At 48.0% G+C, this 25716-nt stretch overlaps 1 protein-coding gene and 1 long non-coding RNA gene across 3 annotated transcripts in view; one reads left to right on the top strand and one right to left on the bottom strand.

Annotated features, from left to right (window-relative positions):
- The window catches only part of LOC139273683 (uncharacterized), a 75654-nt gene that overhangs the window by 43855 nt on the left and 6083 nt on the right, over positions 1 to 25716 (top strand). The window contains exons 3-5 of one of the 2 annotated variants that reach the window (XR_011595287.1): positions 11314 to 11404; positions 12571 to 12685; positions 15511 to 15599. This is a non-coding gene — a long non-coding RNA (uncharacterized lncRNA). The remainder of the gene's footprint in view (positions 1 to 11313; positions 11405 to 12570; positions 12686 to 15510; positions 15600 to 25716) is intronic. The other variant, XR_011595288.1, reaches the window with a different exon arrangement.
- LOC139272881 (histone H3-like) lies at positions 5504 to 10582 on the bottom strand (the record flags this gene model as incomplete). The annotated part of the gene is made up of 3 exons (XM_070888986.1): positions 10573 to 10582; positions 7878 to 8097; positions 5504 to 5876 (listed from the first exon to the last, which is right to left on the bottom strand). Coding segments are annotated over exons 1-3 (603 nt in total), but the record flags the coding sequence as incomplete, so codon positions are not given.

The raw sequence follows: 25716 nt of genomic DNA, 5'->3' as shown, positions 1-25716 counted from the left end.
ATCAGCCCCTGGCTCAGCCCCGATCCCACCCCCAGGATCGTCGGCAGAGGAGTCCCTACTGGGCTCTTTTAATTGTGATGCTGGGTCAGGAAGCGGCAGCAGTAGGCACCGGGGAACATGGAGAGACCTGGTTGAAGAACCGCTCCAGGTCCTCCAAGTCCCCCAGCTCCAAAGTTGGGGGCGAGGGTTGGTGTTCTTCCCCCTTCCCCCCCGCCAGCCCCCAGCCCAGCGTGTGTAGGTTCTTTAAAATTATAAAAATTTTCTTTATCTGCCAGATCGAGCAGATCCCGGGAGATGTTGTATATTGGCTGGGCGGGCTCAGGTTCGGCCTTTTCAGCCCCGCCCGCCTCAGTCCCTGGGACGCCCGACCCGGCGGCGACGCATTCCTCCGCCGGCCCCAGGCCCCCACAACAGGTAGATCTTCCTCGCCATCCCCGGGAGGCAGAGGCTGGGCAGCCTCGACTGTCTGACCCTCCCTGGGGACAGATTCCCCCCGCCTACGGTGCGGTTTGGGGGCGCTGGTGGGGGACGCAGGACATGCGGCAGGCATCGACTTCTCCGTGGAGGGATGTTGTTCTCCCTCTGCCTCATTGGAGCGGCGCCTCCTTTTTTGTCTGAGGGGGATGCGGAGGCAGGGAGACCTCCATGTGTGCCGAGGCCTCCCGCTCTGCTCCCCCCTTTTGTTTTTCTTGCCCGCGCCCGAGCCTCTCTGCAGAATTGGTCGCTTGCCGGTGACGACGGGTAGGCCGAGCGTGGTGATCGGGCTGTCCGGCGCACTGAGGGGACCCGTCTCGAGGTATTTCACCTTCCTCCATGCCTTCCTTCCGCCCGGACGCTCACTCTACCCCCCGCCGGAGGCCATGAAGACAAAGGCCTCCGACGATGTCCGCGCACCCACGCGGAGGCTACTAGGGGGAGGGGTGGCGGCGGCGCCAGCCTTGGCCGCCTTTGGTGTTTTGGCAACCTTGGAGGTGGGGCAGTTCTTACGAACATGCCCCACCTCCCTACAGGCATGGCACCGCACGCCGTCCGACATCCAAAAGACGCGGTAGGCAGTCCCCTCATGCACCACGTTGAAGGTGCCCTCCGTCGTCTCCTCCCGCACCAGCCGGACAAAAAGCTGGCGGCGGAAGGAGAACACGTGACGCAGGCTGGTCTCCCTGAGGCCGAGCGGTATCGGGTTAATCCCCGACCTTGCCTCACCCAGTTGATGTAGGTGGGGGAGCAGGAGCTCAGCAGGAACAAAGGGCGGGACATTCGAAAGAATGACACTCTGCGCGGTGGCCTCGAGAGGGTCCACCGGCTGGAATGTCCCGCCCACCATGAGCCCCTTTTCAGGGCCAGGGACACCGCCCGCTCCGACCCCAGGAAGAACACAGCCTTCCCGGACATCATGGAGGCCACGATTATGGCCGAGGGGCCGACTACCCCAGCCATCACCCGCACGCACTCCTTGATGCTCATAGTGGGGTGAGTGTAGCTCTTGACCCCATGTTTTTTAGTTATTAATCTAAATGGTGGCAGGGCAGCAGGAGGCGTAGGAAGCGCCGTGGCTACGGATGCCGCTTGCGCGTAAGTCTTAACTGGCCCTGCCACCGACGTGGATGGGGTCGCCATCACGGGGTCCCTTTAAGGGCTACACTTACCCCAGAGTCACAGACCTTAATTGTCTTAATAGGCCTTGTTAAATATGTGAGCAGAGGGAGCTCTTAATGAGGCACACCTCTCCCCTAGTTAACGATTGGGGAGGGGCCTTGCTCCCTCTGCTCAGTTGTCTTGATTTTTTAATTAGGAGGAAAGTGCTCTCGGAGAGAGGGGAGAGACAGAGAGAGAGAGAGCGAGAGAGAGTGAGAGAGTGAGGGGGTGGGAAAGAGGGAAGCTGTGAGGGCAGGTCTCCCCTCACAGTGCTGGGTGGGTGTTTTGCTGGGGTGCACTCCCCAGATGGCAGAAGAACACAGTCTTATTAGGTGGTCTTCGGGTGGGTGGGTTTTCTGCCTCGACCACCCATTCAGGCAGTGAGTTCCAGACCCCCACCCTCTGCGTGAAGAAATTTCCCCTCTAAACCTGCCAATTACTTTAATTCCCTTGTGCTAAGGGAAATAGGCCGTTTACGGCACAGAAGGTACGGCATATTCCAGTGAAGGTAATACTGAAACAACTAATATAGTTACAGCAGTGACAGATAAGAAAGGTGTGGGAGGAAGGCAGCATCAGGGCGGAAGGACAGTGAGGGTTTTTTGCCCTCACAGAAGGACTCCCAAGACCTGACCAGAAGTGACCCTCAAGCAATCTCGGATACAAACCGGTCAATGTCTGTCGAACATGTTGACATCTAGATCGATAAATAACAGAATATGGCTCGGGAGGGGATGTAACTGATGACCTAATTCAAGAATTTGAGATTGTGGCGAGCAGTAAATCTGATTGGTCTCTTTAAATATCCAATCCGAGAATTACAGAACAATGGAAATTGACAACGCAGCGAATGAACCAATCACAATCGTTGCCTTCACCAATCCCTCATTAGCATAGGGCTGTGGGCGGAGTGTGGGGCTGCCTATATAATGCGAGCTCCGAGCTGAGTTTACGTCATGTCTGGGTCGGATTGAACAAGGCGATGCCTGAAGAGAAGAAATCAGTTACTGCCAAGAAAGGCGCCAAGAAAGTGATCAAGAAAACGCCACCGAAGGGCGGCAAGAGGCGCAGGAAGTCGAGAAAGGAGAGTTACTCCATCTACATCTACAAAGTGATGAAGCAGGTTCACCCCGACACCGGCATCTCCTCTAAGGCCATGGGCATCATGAACTCCTTTGTGAACGATATTTTCGAGCGCATCGCGGGTGAGGCTTCCCGCCTGGCCCATTACAACAAGCGATCCACCATCAGCTCTCGGGAGATCCAGACCGCCGTGCGCCTGCTGCTGCCCGGGGAGCTGGCCAAGCACGCCGTTTCGGAAGGGACAAAGGCGGTGACCAAGTACACCAGCTCCAAGTAAAACTCCACGCTGTCCTGACAGAACAAACCCCAAACACAACGGCTCTTTTAAGAGCCACCCACAACGTCTCTGAAAGAGCTGCACAAACACATCACCCTTTAAACTCAATTTACTGTAGTTATTTCCTGAGCAAGTGTGTTTGACAACATTTAAAGTTCCAGCTGTAGATTTAGATTTGAATTCTCAGATAAGCGGTTTTACTGTCCGGTTCAATCTTAACTTCGCTGATGAATTTCCCTCCCAGTAAACTGCACACACTGTCCGTGGTCGCCTGCCAATGAATTATGATCTTATTTTAGGAGGTGAAACTCAGACTTTAGTCCCCTCATTCTCTCTCAAGCCCTTTTAAATATATAAAAAAAATCTAGTTCGGCTCAACCCGCTTATTAATCCGAGACTCCGAGTGCAACGGCCCAGACTGGGAGTTCTTACAGAGACCAGAACAGGGAGTTTGAACCCTGTGTCCCTCTTCTCTTTTCACAGAAGAACTCCCAGTTCTGGTCTCACTCCCGCCTGTGCGGAGGATCGATCCATGATCTGTGATTCCCAAATTGTACAAAGATTGAGCTGGAATGTGTCCCGTTACAGAACGTTTGAAACTGGGCCCGAATTTCATCTTAATTGTAATATCCTGGAATTTGGAAGCAATATGGAATACGACAAAAGGAAATAAAAAGTGTTTGGAAATCTTTGGCTAATGGTGAATTTATTAACATAATCCGCATTGTAAAAATTATTGCCGGGGTTTTTGAAATTGAAGATTCGTTGGAAGTCGAACAGTAATTTTCGCCCTCTTTTCATTGGCGGGCTAAACAGATGGTAATTGGTCAGCGGAAAAGACCAATGAAATCCACTTCAGGGCGACCAATCACAGGTTCGCTCTCTGCATCCCTCCAGAAGCTATAAGGAGGGCTGATGTGGGAGGAGTTTCTCATTCTTTGTCTGAACTTGTGGAAATGTCTGGAAGAGGAAAAACCGGCGCTAAAGCTCGGGCCAAGGCCAAGTCTCGCTCCTCCCGAGCCGGACTGCAGTTCCCTGTGGGCCGTGTTCACAGGCTCCTGCGAAAGGGGAACTACGCTGAGCGTGTGGGTGCCGGAGCCCCGATCTACATGGCTGCTGTGCTCGAGTATCTGACCGCTGAAATCCTGGAGCTGGCCGGCAATGCGGCCCGCGACAACACAAAGTCCCAGACACCTGCAGCTGGCCATTCGCAACGACGAGGAGCTCAACAAGCTGCTGTGAAAGGTGACCATCGCTCAGGGTGGAGTGCTGCCGAATATCCAGGCTGTGCTGCTGCCCAAGAAAACCACCACTTCGTCCAAGACCAAATAAAGCGGACAAGATTTAATCTAATAACCCAAAGGCTCTTTTCAGAGCCACCCACAGTATCTGTGAAAGGGCTGCTTACTGTCTTAATGGAGTCAGAGCCCTTTAATTCATGTACCTAGAGATTGGTCTGTTTTAGACCTGTAAACATAGAAAATAGATGCAGGAGTAGGCCATTCGGTCCTTCGAGCCTGCACTACCATTCAATAAGATCATGGCTGATCTTTCACCTCAGTACCCCTTTCCTGCTTTCTCTCCATACCCCTTGATCCCTTTAGTTATAAGGGCCGCATCTAACTCCCTCTTGAATATATCTAACGAACTGGCATCAACAACTCTGCGGTAGGGAATTCCACAGGTTAACAACTCTTGAGTGAAGAAGTTTCTCCTCATCTCAGTCCTAAATGGCTTACCACTTATCCGTATGGGGGAGTTTTCAGTTCCCAGTCTCTGCATTACGGTTCTCTGCTCACAGATACACTCTTCCAGTTAACAGCGAATAATTGAACTACAGTTGTCACTCAACAATTGTATAAATACCGCCACCGGTTCCTTAAATATTCTTTAGTCTATCTGAAAACTAGAGAGTCGGCGGTGATGAATTAATGTAGTAATAAAAGGGCCTAGTTTAATTTTGGTCTGGTTTGAGATAGTTTGAATGCTGCTTCTGTTCTCGGGAGCTCCGGCCGTTCCCGGGCTGTGTATTTCTCTACTAAGCCAGTCAGTTTAGACCGCACTGGAGCAGCGAGCGATGTACACACACACGACCTGGGTCAATTGCAGTGCTTCCCAGATCTGCCTGTCCCCATTCTCCGGCAACACCGAATGGGGAAATCTGTGCTCTGCCCCGGGGAACTCGAGGTCAGAGCGACGCAAAGCCGATGTCAGTTTCTGAAAATATTAAAGGGTTCATTAGTTAATCGTCAATAACTGCTATGTGAACGGAGCTGGTATATAAACACACGATCTGCAATCAGTCCCTCACCCTCTGCCCGTCCCTACAATGGGTTAATAAACAACACGAAGCTCTGGTTACAGGAGATCGCAGCTCTTTCCTTTGCTGATTTGGTGGCTCTGAAAAGAGCCGTTGTTGCACTTGGTGCTGAAGCTTCGAGCCGAGGCAGGGGGAGTCTAGGCGCGCTCCCCGCGGATGCGGCGGGCGAGCTGGATGTCTTTGGGCATGATGGTGACTCGCTTGGCGTGAATGGCGCACAGGTTGGTGTCCTCAAAGAGCCCCACCAGGTAAGCCTCGCTGGCCTCCTGCAGGGCCATGACGGCCGAGCTCTGGAAGCGCAGGTCGGTCTTGAAGTCCTGAGCGATCTCCCGCACCAGGCGCTGGAAGGGAAGTTTGCGGATCAGCAGCTCGGTGGATTTCTGGTATCGGCGGATTTCCCTTAGAGCCACGGTGCCGGGTCTGTAGCGATGAGGCTTCTTCACTCCGCCCGTGGCCGGAGCGCTCTTCCGGGCCGCTTTGGTCGCCAGCTGTTTGCGAGGAGCTTTCCCTCCGGTGGATTTGCGCGCTGTCTGCTTGGTCCTGGCCATTTTCTGAACGGATCTCAACACAAAAAAAAATCTGGGACACAGGGACTGTTAATGTGGGGCCTCCTTTTAAAGTGTGTGAGGGTCCGCCCCAAGGGCTGTGATTGGCTGCAGCCCGACCGCCAATCAAGTTTGAACCAAGCACCGAGAGTGAAAATGAAGGGCGGGGATTACTGGGCCTTGATTGGCTGAACTGAAACTGACAGTTGGTCAATTTCAAAAAGCCCGCCAATTTCACAGTATCAACCAACAGAGATTAAAGAAACTCTAATTTCCCGCCAGCAATTTAAAAATCCCGCTCTTTATAACGGCGATTGTGCCCCATTATAAGTCACCAAGTCCATTTCTCTGTAACATTCCGGTTTGAATTCTGTTCCATTCCCTAATCGGTCTGTACCGGGCGGGAATAAATCCCCGGTCACTGCTTCCTGTAAACATAAAGTCCCGCATCGATCCCGCCAGTGCCGTCCCATTTAACCGATTCTCACAGAAACCTCACATGACAGGAATTATCCGTGAGGGAAGACTGTAATGTCTGGGTAAAGGGGACTGTGTATCCCACCCGGTAATTGTGACTGTCAGCCGAAATTTCTGATCTCTCACATTTACAATACTTGTAAAATATTTAATAATTCCCATATTCCTACAGCGACTACACTCCAAAAGTACTTGATTGGTCTTGAGGCGTTCGGTGGTCGTGAAAGGCGCTATATAAATCCAAATATTTCTTTCCATTAATTAAACAGCCAAAACCATTTCCCAACCAAATTGTCCACGCTCCCATCCCCAGGCCACTGCTCTCTCTGTGAGGCGGTGGGTGGCTCTGAGAAGAGCCTTTGTGTTGTGTTTGGGGGAGAAGGGTCCAGTTAATCAGCCGCCGAATCCATAGAGAGTGCGGCCCTGCCGCTTCAGAGCGTACACCACATCCATGGCAGTGACCGTCTTGCGCTTGGCGTGCTCAGTGTAGGTGACCGCATCCCTGATCACATTCTCCAGGAAAACCTTCAGCACCCCACGGGTCTCCTCGTAGATCAGGCCTGAGATCCGCTTGACACCGCCACGGCGAGCCAGGCGGCGGATAGCTGGTTTGGTGATGCCCTGGATGTTATCACGGAGCACTTTACGGTGCCGCTTTGCTCCGCCTTTACCCAGTCCTTTACCACCTTTACCTCGACCAGACATAATGATTCTTCACTCAGACAGCCGCTGAATGAGAAGCGAGCTCCTCCCGGCTCCATTTTATAGAGCCGGAGCCGACCTGACTGAGAAAGCGCAGAGTGAGAGAGGCGGGAAGGGGAGGAGACAGAGTCAAGATTGACAGACAGAGCAGAGAGCGGCCTCTGGTCTTCCAGCTCCGCCTCCAGCTTTCTGCAGCCGCCAATTTCAAACCGTTTTCCCACAATAGAACCGAAACACAGCGCTCCGCACAAACCCTTACAGACTCGGAATTCATCTTCAAGGCTTCCATGAACCAGAAGCTTTTAAATAAAGTCCCGTTACAATCAACAATCGCGAATATTCCCGCCTATATACAGCCCCTTCCCTGTCAATCTCAGACCTTATTTCATCTCCCCACACTTCCTCTCAGAGACGGGTTCAGCAGTTTACAAACACCTTATTCCAGCTGATTTGGAGAATGTGGTGTTTGGGGTTTGAGTTGTGAGGAGGGGTATCTCCGCCAGTATCACCGTCTCAGACTCTCCCACTGAATCTGTGAAATGACAATGACCAGGAACTGAGACTGGAGCCGAACACATCCCCAGTTACAGTGAGGCCCGGGCCGGACATCCCATTCTGTGGGTTTTATTGCAGACACTGGGGGGAGGGGTGGGTGCAGCCAATATCAGCGAGTCACCAGGTATCCTGGCTTCATGTTCAATGATTTCTGTCTGAAATCTGAGCCCGGCCCCGGGACAGGGATCATTTGATTCGGGGATCAGCTCTTTTCTGAGAGGCGTGTGTGGCTCTGAGAAGAGCCTTTGGGTTCAGATGTTTACAAATTGCACTTTTTATTTACTTTTTGGGCGCTGCTTTCTTGGGTTTTGCTGATTTGGCCTTGGCCCTCGGTTTTTCCACCTTTTTGGCCGCCTTTACCTTTGCGCCTGAGGTCTTCTTCGTCACCAACTTCTTCCCAGCCGCCGCTTTCGGTGTCTTTTTTACTGTTAGCGCCTTCTTGGCTGCTGGTTTCTTGGCCGGAGATTTCTTGGCTGCTGGTTTCTTGGCCGGAGATTTCTTGGCTGCTGGTTTCTTGGCTGGAGATTTCTTGGCTGCCGGTTTCTTCACCTTCCTTCCCACTTTCCCCTGGTTTTCCTTCTTAGCGACTTTGAAGGAGCCCGAGGCGCCCGTGCCCTTGGTCTGCACCAGGAAGCCATTTGTCACATTCCTCTTGATACTGAACCTGATCTGGGACCCGCGCTTCTCCACATCCACGCCTTTGGCCGCCAGAGCCTTCTTTATCGCGGTCAGGGACATCCCCTTGCGATCGCTGCCATCGGCCACAACCTTGAGGATCTGTTCGCCCAACGTGGGACCGGCTGGCTTGGAGCGGGGAGCCGCCTTCTTCTTCTTACTGGGAGCCTTGGTTTGAGCGGCGGCGGCAGGAGGGGCCGTTTCGGCGGCTGCAGTGTCAGTCATGTCCGCGACTCTGTGGAAAATCTCTCTGACAGTCAGAGATCGGTCAGAAATGAAACGGGAGGCGGCGGCACAGAGCAACTTAAAGGCAGCGAGCGGACGGGGCGGAGACATCCTGCTGTCAGCTCCCCGCCCCTCCAGCCTCTCTGTGTTTCTCTCTCCTCATTAACTGTCCGATTCCAATTCAACCCGGGCCCTCCAGAGTCCCAGACTGGTCTCTTTCTGTCCCGAAGACCGGGATGTTTGTTGTCGAAAAAGTTTCATCCGAATTGAAGGCAGCAATTTGGATTTAAACCCGTTTCATTGCTGCACTGATCGCGCTCTCTCACCCGATCGCGGACATTTTCTCTGTTTTTCGACTGAAATTTGAAATCACATCAAACTTGACGTTTAATTCCCACTTTAGACCTGAGCAGGGCAGCAGGGCGATCCTGTGACAGGGAAATCTTTGAATTTTACACAAGAGGGACTCTGGAATCCGGCGATGAGACGGACACATAAAAACACAGTGACATTAGTCTCACCCGGCCGTCCCTTTAACACACTCTCGCTCACACAATGTTCACAATCTGCACATTCACAACACAAACTGTCCCAGATTTACAGCTCCCAGCACAGGGTTTCCTCTCCGCTCGGCCTGTGCTGCCGATTCTCGGGATTAGTTGTAGTTTCCCAGCTCACTAAGTGTTAAACACTCTGAGACTGGCGCTCCTCACAGTGCCTGTTCCAGATTCAGGGGCAGGAGCCAATCACAGCAGAGGCTGGCTTAACCCATATCTGCTGTTAAGTTGTTGTATTGTTCGCACGCAGAAATATGTTTGCTTAACGTGAAAATATAAATTATGTGTTCACCGTCGCACCAGCCTCTTTGTGTGTCTCTCTCTCCTCCTAAACGGAGGGACATTTAACTGTAACTGGTGTCCTATCCATCTCATACTCAACACCCAGAGATGGCTATCAGAGAGAGCGACAGAGACACAGTACCAGTCTTAAACTCCCTAACTGTGTCTGCTTATTACGCTCTATGATACTATCACACATTCATGTACAGCATCAGCGGAAAAGAGAGAGAGACAGGCACAGTATCAGTCTTACATTGTATATCAGTGTCTCCATATTACGCTCAGTCACAGTGCCACACCGTCATGTATTGCACCAGAGAGAGAAACAGAAACATTCTCACTGTTGTACTTCCAACAGTGTTTCCACATCGCGCTAAATAACAGAATCCCGCCTTAACAGACAGTTCAAGAGAAAGGGGGATAGCGGCAGAGAGAGAGTGGGCTGAGAGAGAGAGAGACAGGGGAGGCAGGGCGGTGAGACACAGAAACATGCACAGTATCAGTTCCAGACTGATCTGTGAGGTCCGGTTTTATCCTGAAAGATCCCATTGGAGAGACATAAGATGCAGTCCCCTCTCTCACTGATATTGTACCACAGACAAACACATTATTAATCCCACACTGCGGGACAGTGTCAGAGAGTGAGAGAAACAAGGTCCCATATTTAACCCTCGCTTGCCTGTTGCGCTCCCTGTAATCTTGCAGCTCAGGGTCGTTCGGTATTACTCTCAGTGACTGAGTGTTTCACTCTGATTAAACTAAACTGGGACAGTTTCTGTCAGATATTAACTCCTGCACAGTCCCAGCAAACACTCCTACCCCCCCCGTCCCTCCGATGTTTCTGCAGGATTGCTTTGTGAAGACGGGCTCACGAAGTGAAATACACCCTGCACGGAATGATCCCAAATTGAGCATCTCAAAGGGGCAAGGCCCCCAGCTTTAAACATTCTCTGTCCTTGTCCCGCAGGCCCAGTTCCTTTGCTCAGATTCTGATAAAAGTAAATCGGGAAAAGTTCACTTTGATTTTTAAAGGCCGAATTATTGCAGAGAGCTGCGAATGCGGGGATAAGCCCCGCCCCCGTGTCGATTTCCAGTGAGCAGAAGAGCGCATGCGCCCTCCCCTCTCCCAGCCCTGCCTGTGAGTGCCATTCACTCAGTGATTGGAAGAAGGTGGTTTAAACAACCAGGAATTGAGACACCGCGGCCCCGGGGTAAGGCAGCGAGCAGCAGCCTTCTTACAGCAGCACATCGCTTTGGGCAGATGGGCTCAGAGATCGGCACTGAGTCCGGGGGAAGTTCAGGCGGAGTCGGGGTCTGTGTGTAACAGGCGGAGTGGAGGAAGAACTGGTCTCAGTGCGTGGAGTGAGTGGGGGAAGGGAGAGGCCATTCTCGGGCTGTGTGTGGACAGCGTGTGTCCCGGGTAAGGGAGACAGAATGAGAAGGATCTGCTGTTTATAATCATTGCTGCTTTCTCCCTGCAAACCAGTAGTGAACGTTCCTGCTTTAGTTCCAGTCTCATCGTGTTTGTTGTCATTGGACAGCAAGCAGTGGAAGCAGAGCCGGACACTGAGGATTTATACAAAGAGCATCTATTGCAGGCACCGGGTGAGAAATGTGAAGGACATGTTTTAAACAGCGAATCTTTGTTTTTGTTTGAACGGTTAGTGCCCTGGGAGAGGGGAGCAGCAATCTGAGCTGTGGTAAAAGTCCGTGCTCCATCGGGTAGTCCCATTCCTGAAGCAGGGCAGGGGTTGGGTTGTGTCTGGATGTCAGTAAACTGCTGTAAATCTGCCCAACACACTTGGTGTGCAGAAGCTGAGTGCTGCAGTACTGCAGTGGAGTCAGACACTGACACTGTTTGTATCGCTGGCTTCCCTTTGCGAATGTTCATAATAAATATTAATTGAACGATTACATTCATCACTTTAGTCTTTTCTACCTCTACTGTTCTTGAATGATCAGAGATACCTTCTCCTACAGACAAGGAATTGAAGGAACCGGAACAAATGTGAAGTTTCCTCCACCTGAGACATAAGGAACAGTGTAACCAGCTCCTTCTCACACACAGTAGGTACGGTACCTATCACAGTGTGTGGATACACAGACAGGTTATCCAAATTAAACATGTTTGTGGTGCTGAATGGCTTCCTCCTATTCCTGTGTAACAGGCCTGAGGGGGCTGATGTCCACCTCCTGTTCCAATTTAACAGACTGGAGATACTGAGTGGCCTTCTCCTGTTCCTAATGTAATAAACACGAGGGGCTTAATGGCCTCCTCCTGTTCATATGTAACAAACTCTAGGGGCAGAATGACTTCCCCCTGTACCTATGTATCAGGCTAGAATGCGTTGAATGGTCTCCTTTAATTCTGATGTAACAGGTTCCAGGGGCTGAATAGCCACTTCTATTCCTGTGTAACAGACTCTAGGGGCTGAATGGCCTCCTCCAGTTCCGATATAACAAGCTCGCAGGTCTGAATGTCCTCCTCCCGTTCCCATGAAACAGTCCCGCGGGGATGAATGCCCTTGTCCTATTCCTAATGTAACAGACCTGAGGGGCAGAATTGTGTCATCCTATTGCTTTCTAACTCCAATTGCTGAATGGCCCTCTCCAGTTCTTAATGTAATAGGCTCGAGGAGCTGAATGACCCTCTCCAGTTCCAAATGTAATTGGCTCGAAGAGCTGAATGGCCTTCTCAAGTTCCAACTGTAATAGGCTCAAGGAGCTGAATGGCCCTCTCCAGTTCCAAATGTAATAGGCTCGAGGAGCTGAATGGCCTCCTCCTGTTCCGATATAACAGTCTCGAAGGGTTGAATGGCTTTCTCCTGCTCCCATGTCACAGGGCCAAAGGGCTGAATGGCCTGCTTGTGATCCTAATTTAACATGCTTGAGGGGCTGAATGTCCTCCTCCAGTTCCTATATAACATGCAGGAGGGGCTGAAAGGCCTCCTCCAATTCCACTGTAACAGACTCGAGGGACTGAATGGCCTCTTCCTGTTCCTTATGTAACAGGCTCAAAGGGATGATTTGCCTCCAAGTTCCATGTGCTGAAAGGCCTCCTCAAGTTCCCAGATCCAGGGACTGTTCTTCCCCGTTGTTTTGGAAATAGCATCGGCATTAAACAGGAGCTCAATGCTTCTTGCCCGCCAGCTCTCTGATCGGGCTCCTCGCACTGATTATGTTTTCTCATCTCACTCAAACATCCCCAAATGTTGCTTTCTTTTCCATCACCTCTAGAGTTATTAGCCAAGTTTGCATCGAGCAAATCGTGATCCCAGCAGGAACAGCACTTTGCCGACGGTTATCCACGAGGCTGCTTCTGACATTTTCTTCTGCGTTAATGTTAACCACCGTAAGTAACTGAAAAGCTTCATTTCTATAGCAACAACAAACACTTGCATTTATGACAGATACAGAATAAATCTCACATTCACTCACTGTACCCCTGACTGACAGATGCAGAATGAATCTCTCACTCACTCACTGTACCACAGACTGACAGATACAGAGTGAATCCCACACTCGCTCACTGTACCACAGACTGACAGATACAGAGTTAATCCCACACTCACTCACTGTACCACAGACTGACAGATACAGAGTGAATCCCACACTCACTCACTGTACCACAGACTGACAGATACAGAGTGAATCCCACACTTACACACTGTACCACTGACAGTTATGGTTTATATAATGTACTAATAGCTAGTCTCTACTCCAAATATTTCTGAATCGCATTTGTCCAATATAATGAAAAACTTTTGTCTGTTGAGTTCATCTCTGATCTGTAAATTTCACAGATATAGGATAAAACACATTCTCACATACCAGAAACTGACAGATACAGAATAAAACCAACACACAGATACAAAAACTGACAGGTGCAGAATAAATTCCACACACACATACCAGAAACTGGCAGGTACAGAGGAAACACACACTCACACAACCCAGAATGAGAGATACAGAATGAATCCCACATTCACATTGCACAAACTGACATATAAAGGTAAAAATCCACACGCAGATACCAGAAACTGACACCCCACACTTCTACCACAAACTGACAGGTACCGAAAAAAACACAATGACATCTCAGAAACTGACAGGTACATATTCATTCCTACACTCACACAGCAGTAACAGAATAAAACCCACATTCACATAGCAGAAACTGACAGGTACAGAATGCAATCCACACTTAGATACCAGAAACTGACAGGTACAGATTAAAACCACAGTCACACATCAGAAAATGACAGGTCTCGATTAAACCCCATACTCCCATACCGGAATCTGACAGGTACAGAATAAAATCCATACTCCAATCTGAAAAACTGATGGATACTGGTCAATATCCACACTCACATACCAGAAGCTGACGATACAGGTTAAAGTACACACACTCATATCAGAAACTGACAGGTACATGATAAAACACACACAGACATAACCGAAACTGACCGATACAGATAAAGACCACACTCACCAGAAACTGATAGATATAGAATAAAACGCACACTCACACATATCAGAAACTGATAGGTACACAATAAAACCCACACTCACATATAAGAAATTGACAGGTAGACAATAAAACCCAAACTCACATCTCAAAATTTGACAGGTACACAATAAATCCCAACTCACATAGCAGAGACTGACAGGTACAGAATAAATCTCACATTCACTTCACAACAACTGACAGGTACAGAATAAAACACACACTCAGATACCAGAAACAAAGAGGTACAGTATAAATCCCACATTCACATCGCAGAAACGGACGGGTACAGTATGAAACCCACACCCATGTATCTGAGCAATAATATGCAAGTAAAACCCATACATGCCTGTCAGAAACTGACAGGGAAACACACGCCAGAGACTGACGGAATGAGTAAATAGTTTAGGCACTCGTACTCCAGTGTCAGGCTCACACAATCATTTTTTCAGTAATTCAGATGATAACTAACATGCTCGCAATGTGGCCCATTTAATTAGTGATAAAAGCAACTTGTGAAATAATCCCATTTTTTCCAATTTAATTTGTGACAAAAAGATGGTCTGAGCATGCGCTAAATACACGCTGCTCCTCCCCTCCCCACACAGTGTTTAAACCGACGGGAAGGGCCCATGTGAGCTCCCCTCCCCCAATTCTGTCAGCGGCTGTCGTTTCCTCTGTGCTCGGCTGATGATCATTGAACACATCAGGGAGCGGAGAAATCCCGGGCCCGAGTAAGGGAGCAAACAGCAGCCTCCTTACAGCAGCTCATCGCATTGGGACTGTGTCCGCAGATGGGCTTTGAGTCGGGGTAAGTTCAGCGGCAGTCGGGGGCTTTCTGTAAGAGGCAGAGTGGAGCAGGAACTAGTTCTGGAACATGGAGTGAGTGGGGGAAGGGGGAGCCCATTCTCGGGCTATGTGTGTTCAGTGTAAGTTTAACAGAGAAAGTAAATCACCTCGCTCTTTCAAATCATTGCTGCTTTCTTTCCCCAAATCAGTAGTGAATGTTCCTGATTCAGTTCCAATCTCAGTGTCTGTTGTTCTTGGACATTGAACAGTGTAAACACAGCCTGGATGTGAGGAGTTTCACAAAGTGCATCTACTACAGACACCAAAAGAGGAATGTGATAGGAGACATTTCAAAAATGGGTTATTTTGTTTCGGTGCGTTGAATTCTCCAGAACCATGTTGCTGGTGATCGAGAGATACATTGTCGCCCCCTCAGATACATCAGCATTTGGTAACTATGACATTCTGTTAATGACACAGGCCCTCAGCTCGGTTTCAATAGACTGAGAACAATTGTTGTACAGCCCAGGTACCTGTGGTTATATTCCAGGAAGCGATTCAGAAATGTACAGGTAGTCCCATGGGAGTAGGAGATATAAACCTGGACTGTGCCAATCGGGTGGTCCCATTCATAGACCAGTACTGGGTTTGGGTTGTGTCTGGATGCTGATAACTTTCTATAGAACCGTCCTATACACCTGGTGTGGTGAATCTGAGTGCTGCTGTACTGCAGTGAGATTGGACAATGACACTGTTTGTATCACAGATTCCTCTCTCCAGGTACTTTACTTTATTATACACAAACACATGAATTATAAATGTATTCTCTCCATTGCCTGTCCATATCATAACTAATAGTGTTCTCCTATTATTATTCTCAGAGCAAAATACTTCACCAAGCCAGAATAAATTTGATCTTTCCTCAACCCAGAACACAAGGAACAGTGCAGGCAGCTCCTTCTCACACACAGTAAGTACATTATCACTCTCAGAGCGCAGAGACACAGAACTGACCGCAATCATATTGCCACAGATGTCAGTCCCACAATGATCCAAATTCCCAGAGTTATGCTATGAATCCCACAGTCACTTGGAGCAGTACAATAATATGTTGTTCCAAAGTCCAATCATATTGCATTGAAAGGCAGATCCCTTACTCAGACACATGAACAGATAGACACTGACACGGTGTCAATCCACACTGGTGTCTGTACACTGACTCTCAAACCCAACAGCTATCATACAAGAGCAGAGAAACAGAGGTAATGGCCTGAACCAAACCTCCTCCTGAGACAGTCATCGATAATCGCAAACTATCATCCGCCTACAGCAGGTAGAGAAGGAACCAAATCCAACGGACACACAGAGCAAGAATAGCTCAGTACAAGAGACTGTCAATTACATAATCAATCCCACATTCTCGCACATCACCAGTCTAATAGATACATAATCAATCCCACACTCACACACATCACCAGTCTAACAGATACATAATCAATCCCACACTCTCACACATCACCAGTCTAACAGATACATAATCAATCCCACACTCTCACATCAGCAGTCTAACAGATACATAATCAATACCACACTCACACACATCACCAGTCTAACAGATACATAATCAATCCCACACTCTCAAACAGTAACAGAAACTGACAGCTACAGAATTAATCCCACACTCTCAAACAGTACCAGAGACTGGGATTAACATAATGATTCATACGCTCAGACACATTGAATGACAGATTGAGAAAGAATCACAATCACCTCCAATACCTGAGATTGTCTGACTGATTGAGAGTGAAACCCACACTCTCCTACCAGGCCCTTACAGCTACAGACAAATACTCACACTCACATACCAGGGACAGATAGTTAGAGTGAACTCCAGTCACACACCAGAAACTGAGAGGTACAGAAAAAAAACACTTCTGCATTCCAGAGACCGATAGATACAGAGTAATACCCACACTCGCATTCCAGAGACCGATAGATACAGAGTAATACCCACACTCGCATTCCAGAGACTGATAGATACAGAGTAATGCCCACACTCACATTCCAGAGACCGATAGATACAGAGTAATACCCACACTCATATTCCAGAGACTGATAGATACAGAGTAATACCCACACTCACATTCCAGAGACTGATAGATACAGAGTAATACCCACAATCACATTCCGGAGACTGATAGATACAGAGTAATACCCACACTCTCATTCCAGAGACTGCTAATTACAGAGTAATACCCACACTCACATTCCAGAGACCAATAGATACAGAGTAATACCCACACTCACATTCCAGAGACTGATAGATACAGAGTAATACCTACACTCACATTCCAGAGACTGATAGATACAGAGTAATACCCACACTCACATTCCAGAGACCGATAGATCGAGTAATACGGACACTCACATTCCAGAGACTGACAAATACAAATTAAAAACCACACTCCCATAACAGAAACCTACAGGTACTGATTAAAACCCTTACTCAAATATCATAAACGGATAGCTACAGAATGAAACGCACACTCACTTCCCAGAGAGTGAAAGATACAGACAAAAATACACATTCATGTTACCGAGATTAACACTTGCAGATAATACCCAAATCCATATACCAGAAACTGACAGATACAGAGAAAAATTCACACTCAAATCCCAGAGACTGACAGATAGAGTAAAACCCACTCTCACATACCATAGACTGACAAATACAGAGTAAAACACACACTCACATACCATAGACTGATGGATAAGAGTAAAACCACACTCACATACTATAGACTGATGGACACAGAGTAAAACCCACACTCACGTACCATAGACTGACAAATACAGAATAAAACCCACACTCACATACCAGAAACTGACAGGTACAGATTAAAGCCCACATTCACATCAGAAAAACTGAAAGGTACAGAATGAAGCCCCATTCAAATACCAGAAACAGACAGGTACAGACAGAAGCACACATTACCTGAAACTGACCGAGAGTAAAACCCACACTCACCTACCAGAGATTGAAATTTACCGATACAATCCACACATATACCAGAGACTGACAAGTATAGTGTGAAATCCAAACTCACACTCCGAAAACTGTTATATACAGAGTAAAATTCACACTCACATACCATAGTCTGAGAGATAAAGTAATACCCACACACAAATATCAGAAACAGACACAGGTAAAACCCACACTCACATATCAGAAAATGACAAGGACTGTGTAAATCCAACACTCACATACCAGAGAATGAACGATACAGAATGAAACCCACACTCACTTACCAGTAATTGACAGGTACAGAGTGAAAACCTCCCTTCCATACCATAAACTTACAGGTATAAAGGAAAAGCCACATTCGCTAACCAGAGACTGACAGATACAGAATAAATACTACACTCACTGGTGGGCGTAGTCTATAGGCCCCCTAATAGTAACTAAACTGTTGGATGGAGTATAAATCAAGAAATAATGGAGGCTTGTAAAAAAAGGAACCGGAATAATCATGGGCAATTTTAATCTTCATATTGATTGAACAAATCAAATTGGCCAAGATAGCCTTGACGAAGAATTCAGAGAGTGTATCTGGGATAGTTTCCTTGACAGTACTTTGTGGAAACAACCAGGGAGCAAGCTATCTTAGATCTGGTACTATGTAATGAGAACATAAGAACATAAGAAATAGGAGCAGGAGTAGGCTACTTGGCCCCTCGAGCCTGCTCTGCCATTTAGTAAGCACATGTCTGATCTGATCATGGACTTAGCTCCACTTCCCTGCCCGCACCTCATAACCCTTTATTCCCTTATCGCTCAAAAAATCGGTCTATCTCCGTCTTAAATATATTTAATGGCCCAGCCACCACAGCTCTCTGGGGCAGAGAATTCCACAGATTTACAACCACCTGAGAGAATAAATTCCTCCTCATCTCAGTTTTAAATGGGTGACCCCTAATTCTGAGACTATGTCCCCTAGTTCTAGTTTCCCCTATGAGTGCAAATATCCTCATTGCATCCACCTTGTCGAGCCCCCTCATAATTTATATGTTTCAATAAAACCACCTCACATTCTTTTGAACTCCAATGAGTATTGGCCCAACCTACTCAACCTCTCATCATAAGTCAACCCCGTCATCTCCGGAATCAACCGAGTGAATCTTATCTTATCCAGTGCAAGTATATCCTTTCTTAAATAATGAGACCAAAACTGCATGCAGTACTCCAGGTGTGGCCTCACCAATACCCTGTAAAGTTGTAGCAGGACTTCTCTGTTTTTATACTCTATCCCCTTGCAATAAAGGCCAACATTCCATTTGCCTTCCTGATGACTTGCTGTACCTGCATACTAACTTTTTGTGTTTCATGCACAAGGACCCCCAGGTCCTTCTGTACTGCAGCACTTTGCAATTTTTCTCCATTTAAATAATAATTAGCTTTTTTATTTTTTCTGCCAAAGCAGACAACCTCACACTTTCCCACATTATACTTGGGATGGACTCCACTTGGAATGTGCTGGGGTTAGAGTCCTGGTGAACCGAATAACTAGGGCTGCAGAGAGAGCTTTATTAATCAGTGGTGGGTAGGGTTCAGGTGAGCAGAAACCTAAAAGCTCAAAGAACAAGGTGAAGGCAATAGAGCAGGGTAGCATTGGGGGAAACAAAAATGTAACAGGAAGGGACAGAATCTATAAACATAAGTGTGTATCAGAAGCTGGGGCCATAGCAGGAGAAAAACCATGCTAACTCTGCTTGACTGAATTATGCTTTTCCAAATGTCCTGCGACAAATGTTAGGCTAACTGGTCTTGTAACATTGTTGTGAAGTGCCTTGGGACATTGTACTACGTTAAAGGTGCTATATAAATAAAAGTTATTATTATAGGAAAGCTGCAGGTTTATGCGTCGCCACCGAGATTCATCGAGATGTAGAGCGCATGCGTGGCCATCTTTGCAAAAGAGCAAAGTATGGGCGGGCTACAGGGTCCCAGTGAACCCAGCCAGAGTCAGCACCTTCAGGGGAGGAGATGGAGAGGAACCAGTGGGTGTAGAACTGAACCCAGCCAGAGTCAGCACCTTCAGGGGAGGAGAGGGAGGGGAACCAGTGAGTGTAGAACTGAACCCAGCCAGAGTCAGCACCTTCAGGGGAGGGGAACCAGTGGGTGTAGAACTGAACCCAGCCAGAGTTAGCACTTTCAGGGGAGGGGAACTAGTGAGTGTGGGACTGAACCCAGACAGAGTTGATGGTGAAAACTGGGAGTGGAGGATACGCTGTCTTCAGACGTGCGATGTGTTTGAATTTCAGCACAGGGAGGACGGAGAGTGCATAGGACAGTGATTTACAGCTTTGGAGGAAGAATAAGGGGTAAGCCATTTAGGACTGAGATGAGGAGAAACTTCTTCACTCAGAGAGTTGTTAACCTGTGGAATTCTCTACTGCAGAGAGTTGTTGATGCCAGTTCATTGGATATATTCAAGAGGGAGTTAGATATGGCTCTTAAGGCTAAAAGGATCAAGGGGTATGGAGAGAAAGCAGGAAAGGGGTACTGAGGTGAATGATCAGCCATGATCTTATTGAATAGTGGTGCAGGCTCGAAGGGCTGAATGGCCTACTCCTGCACCTATTTTCTATCTTTCTATGTAACAAGAGAGGAAAAAATGTTCCATGGAATCTAGACTCGAAGAGCTCAACGTCCTCCTGGATGTACTTTCTCCACCTCGGGCGGTCTGCCGCCGGGGTCTCCCAGGTGTCAGTGGTGATGTCGCACTTTAACAACGAGGCTTTGAGGGTGTCCTTATAATGTTTCCGCTGTCCTCCTTTGGCTCGTTTACCATGGAGCAGCTCCGCATAAAGCATTTGCTTAGGGAGTCTCATATCTGGCATGTGTACTATGTGGCCTGCCCAGCGAAGCTGATCGAGTGTGGTCAGTGCTTCAATACTGGGGATGTTAGCTGGTCGAGGACATCGCTGTTGGAGCGCCTGTCCTCCCAGGGGATTTGCAGGATCTTGTGGAGACATCTATACTTCACTCTTTAAAGGGATTTCTTCAAGTACTGAAAGCTGCAACAAATTGAGCTAAACTTTGTTAAACAATTGATAAAATTAATGGAATCTGCAGGTTGGCTTTGAATTTCTCTGGGATGGCGCTGGACATGATGTGCCTTGAAATACCTCCTGTGTCCAGTAGATGACGCTGTCCCTCCAATTAACTCCGACTGAGAGGAGCGTGACTGCCCCCTCGAGCAGGAGGAACGAGAGCAGCTCAGGGTCAGACACTGCACCCCACAGGGACATCACACACTGCCCCCCTCCCTGGGGCAGCTCAGGGTCAGGTACTGAACATACTGCACCCCACAGGGTACATCACTCACTGCCTCCCTCGCTGGGCAGCTCAGGGTCAGACACTGAACATACTGCACCCCACAGGGACATCACTCACTGCCCCCCTCGCTGGGGCAGCTCAGGGTCAGACACTGAACACACTGCACCCCACAGGGACATCACTCACTGCCCCCCTCCCTGGGGCAGCTCAGGGTCAGACACTGAACACACTGCACCCCACAGGGACATCACTCACTGCCCCCCTCCCTGGGGCAGCTCAGGGTCAGACACTGAACATACTGCACCCCACAGGGACATCACTCACTGCCCCCCTCCCTGGGGCAGCTCAGGGTCAGACACTGAACATACTGCACCCCACAGGGACATCACTCACTGCCCCCCTCCCTGGGGCAGCTCAGGGTCAGACACTGAACATACTGCACCCCACAGGGACATCACTCACTGCCCCCCTCCCTGGGGCAGATCAGAGTCAGACCTTGGAGTGGGAAAGGGAGGATGCAGTTGTCGTGGACCATGTAGGGACCAACGACATAGGTAGGACTAGGTTCTGCTGAAAGAGATGGAGGAGTTGGGGTCCAAATGAAAAAGCTGAACCTCAAAGGTAATAATCTCTGGATTGTTACTTGAACCCCACACTAATTGTTACAGGGATAAGCAGATTAGAACAGTAAATGCATGGTTCAAAGAGTGGTGTGGGAGGCAGGGGTTTTTCTTTACAGACACTGGCACCAGCACTGGGCAAAGAGGGAGCTGTTCCCTTGCCATGGGTTCCACTTGAGCTGGGCAGGAACCAGTGTCCTGGTGAATCGAATAACTAAGGCAGTAAACAGGGCTTTAAACTATTGAAGGCTGGGTGGGGAGATCCAGGAAAGTACAGCACGGTTTAGATAGAGAGAAAAAGCAACAAGAGACATGTCAAGGCTCTGAAGCTGAGTTTTGGATAACAATAAGCAGAGTGGGTCAGGAAGAGACAGAGAGAGTAACAAAGGTAATAAGGCATTACGGACTAAGGAGACATCAAGGAAAAATAGAAGAAAGTCAAGCTAAAGGCACTATATCTTAATGGACAAAGAATTCTCAACAGAATAGCTGAATTAGTAGAACAGATAGAAATTAATAGGTTTCATCTAATAGCCATTACGGAGACGTGGTTGTAAAGTGACCACGGTTGGGAACTAAATCTTTCAGGATACATAACTTTTAGAAGAGATGGCAAAATAGAAAAGGAGAAGAGGAAGCCCTGATAATAAAGGATGGGATAAAGACAGTAGAGGGAAAGGATCTTAGCTCGGGAAATCCAGAAGTAGAATCAGTTTGGGTGGAGCTAAGAAACAGCAAGGGGCAGAAAACATTGGTAGGAATTGTTTATAGGCCCCCAAACCGTAGTGGTAATGTAAGGCACAGTATGAATCAGGAAATTAGAGGTGCATGTAACAAAGGTAATACAATAATCATGGGGGACTTTAATCTGCATATAGACTGGGGAAACCAAATTTGCAGTATTAGTGTGGAGGACGAATTCATGTAAAGTATACAAGATCGTTTTCTAGATCAGTATGTTGAGGAACCAACTAGAGAACAGGTTATTTTAGATCTAGTATTGTGCAATAAGAAAGGGTTAATTAATAACGTTATAGTAAAGGAGCCCTTAGGGAAGAGTGACTATAATATGATAGAATTTTACATTAAGTTTGAAAGTGATTTAGTTAAATCTGAAACTTGGGTCTTAATTCTAAACAAAGGAAACTATGTAGGTATGAGGGGAGAGTTGGTTAAGGTAGATTGGGAAACTACATTAAAAGGTATGATGGTAGAAAAGCAATGGCTATCACTTGAAGAATTAATACATAATTTACAACAAACACACATTCCTTTTTGGCACAAAAATCCCACAGGAATAGTGGTCCAACCGTGGCCAACAAGAGAAGTTAAAGATAGTATTAGATGACAGAAAGATGCTTAGAATGTTGCCAAAAAGAGCAGTAAGCCTGAGGATTGGGAAGATTTTGGAATTCGGCAAAGGAGGACCAGGAAATTGATAAAGAAAGGGAAAATAGAATATGAAAGTAAACTAGTGAGAGACAAAATAACAGACTGCAAATGCTTCTAGAGGTATGTAAAAAGGAAAAGTTTAGTAAAAGTAAATGTGTTTCCCCTACAGGAGACAGGAGAAATTATAATGGGAACAAGGAAATGGCAGAGAAATTAAATGCATATTTTGTGTCTGTCTTCATGGAAAGTGGTGCAAAAAACTTGCTGGATCTACTGGAGAACCCAGGGTCTAGCGAGAATGAGGAACTGAAAGAAATTAATATTCATCAAAAAATGGTACTGGAGAAATTAATGGGACTGGAAGCCGATAAATCCCCTGGACCTGATAGCCTATATCCTAGGGTATTGAAAAGGGTAGCTATAGAACTAGTGGATGCATTGGTTGTCATCTTCCAAAATTCCATAGAGTCGAGAATGGTTCCTGTGGTTTGGAAGATAGCAAATGTAACTGAGCTATTTAAGAAAGGAGAGAAGAGAGAAAGCGGGGAACTACAGAGCAGTTAACCTGACATCAGTAGTAGGGAAAAGCTCGATTCTATGATTAACAACATGGTAACATGCACTTAGAGAATAATAAGATTGGGCAGAGTCAACAATTCGGTCGGCTGCAGCGATCTTCCAGAGAAACATGGAGAGCCTACTCAAGTCGGTACCAAGCACGGTGGTTTTTCAGGACGAAATATTGGTCACGGGTCGGGACATCGTCGAGCACCTACAAAACCTGGAGGAGGTCCTCCAGCGACTGGATCGCGTAGGGCTGCAGCTGAAGAGGTCAAAATGCATCTTCATGGCAACAGAAGTGGAGTTTTTGGGGAGAAAGATCGCGGCGGATGGCATTCGGCCCACATACGCCAAGACAGAGGCTATCAGAACATCACGGAGCTGCGGTCATTCCTGGGACTCCTCAACTATTTTGGTAACTTCCTACCGGTGTTAAGCATCCTCTTAGACCCTCTACATGTGTTATTGCATAAAGGTGAGAATTGGGTATGGGGAAAAAAAACAAGTAATTGCTTTTGAGAAAGCCAGAAACATTTTATGCTCCAACAAGCTGCTTGTACTGTATAACCCGTGTAAAAGACTTGTGCTAGCATGTGATGGGTCATCATACGGAGTTGGGTGTGTATTACAACAAGCTAACATTGCGGGCAAATTGCAACCAGTCGCGTATGCCTCCAGGAGCTTGTCTAAGGCCGAGAGGGCCTACAGCATGATTGAGAAAGAGGAATTAGCGTGTGGGTTCGAGGTAAAGAAAATGCATCAGTGGCTGTTTGGCCTCAAATTTGAGCTGGAAACCAATCACAAGCCCCTCATATCCCTGTTTGCTGAAAACAAGAAGATAAATACTAATGCCTCAGCCCATATACAAAGGTGGGCACTCACGCTATCAGCGTATAACTATACCATCCGCCACAGGCTAGGCATCGAGAACTGTGCAGATGCTCTCGGTTGGCTACCATTGTCCACCATGGGGGTGAAAATGGCGCAACCTGCAAACTTGTTGATGGTGGCACAGCCCGCAGACTTGTTGATGGTCATGGAAGCGTTTGAAAATGATGAATCACCTGTCACGGCCCGCCAGATTAGGACTTGGACCAGCCAAGATCCTCTGCTGTCCCTAGTAAAAAAAACTGTGTACTGCATGGGAGCTGGGCCAGCATCCCCATTGAAATGCAAGAGCTAATCAAGCCATTCCAGCAATGAAAGGACAAGCTGCCCATTCAGGCAGACTGCCTGTTGTGGGGTAACCGCGAAGTGCTACCCAAAAAGGGCAGGGAGACATTCATCTCGGATCTCCACAGCACACACCCGGATATAGTAATAATGAAAGCGATAGCCAGATCCCACGTGTGGTGGCCCGGTATCGACTCTGACTTAGAGAACTGTGTACGGCAATGCCGCATGTGTGCTCAGTTGAACAACGTGCCAAGAGAGGCACCACTAAGTTTGTGGTCCTGACCCTCCAGGCCATGGTCGAGGATCCATGTCGACTATGCGGGCCCGTTTCTCGGTAAAACGTTCCTGGTGGTGGTGGATGCTTTTTAAAATGGATTGAATGTGAAATAATGTCGGGAAGCACTGCCACCGCCACCATTGAAAGCCTGAGGGCCATGTTTGCCATTCACAGCCTGCCTGACATACTGGTCAGTTACAATGGGCCATGTTTCACCAGTGCCGAATTTAAAGAATTCATGACCTGCAATGGGATCAAACATGTCACCTCGGCCCTGTTTAAACCAGCCTCCAATGGGCAGGCAGAGCGGGCAGTACAAACAATCAAACAGAGCCTTAAATGAGTCACAGAAGGCTCACTCCAAACCCGCCTGTCCCAAGTACTGCTCAGCTACCGCACGAGACCCCACTCGCTCACGGGGGTGCCCCCGGCTGAGCTACTCATGAAAAGGATACTTAAAACCAGACTCTCGCTGGTTCACCCCAACCTGCATGATCAGGTAGAGAGCAGGCGGCAGCAACAAAATATAAACGATGGTCACGCCATTGTGTCACGGGAAATTGATCTAAATGACCCTGTGTATGTGCTAAACTATGGACATGGTCCCAAGTGGATCGCGGGCACAGTGATAGCCAAAGAAGGGAGCAGGGTGTTTGTAGTCAACTTAGACAATGGATAAATTTGCAGAAAGCACTTGGACCAAACGAGGCTGCGGTTCACA

Source organism: Pristiophorus japonicus, chromosome 9 (genome assembly GCF_044704955.1).
Source record: "Pristiophorus japonicus isolate sPriJap1 chromosome 9, sPriJap1.hap1, whole genome shotgun sequence".
NCBI lineage: Eukaryota > Metazoa > Chordata > Chondrichthyes > Pristiophoridae > Pristiophorus > Pristiophorus japonicus.
The sequence above is the reverse complement of the archived record's forward strand: the minus strand, read 5'-3'. Positions and strand labels throughout refer to the sequence as shown.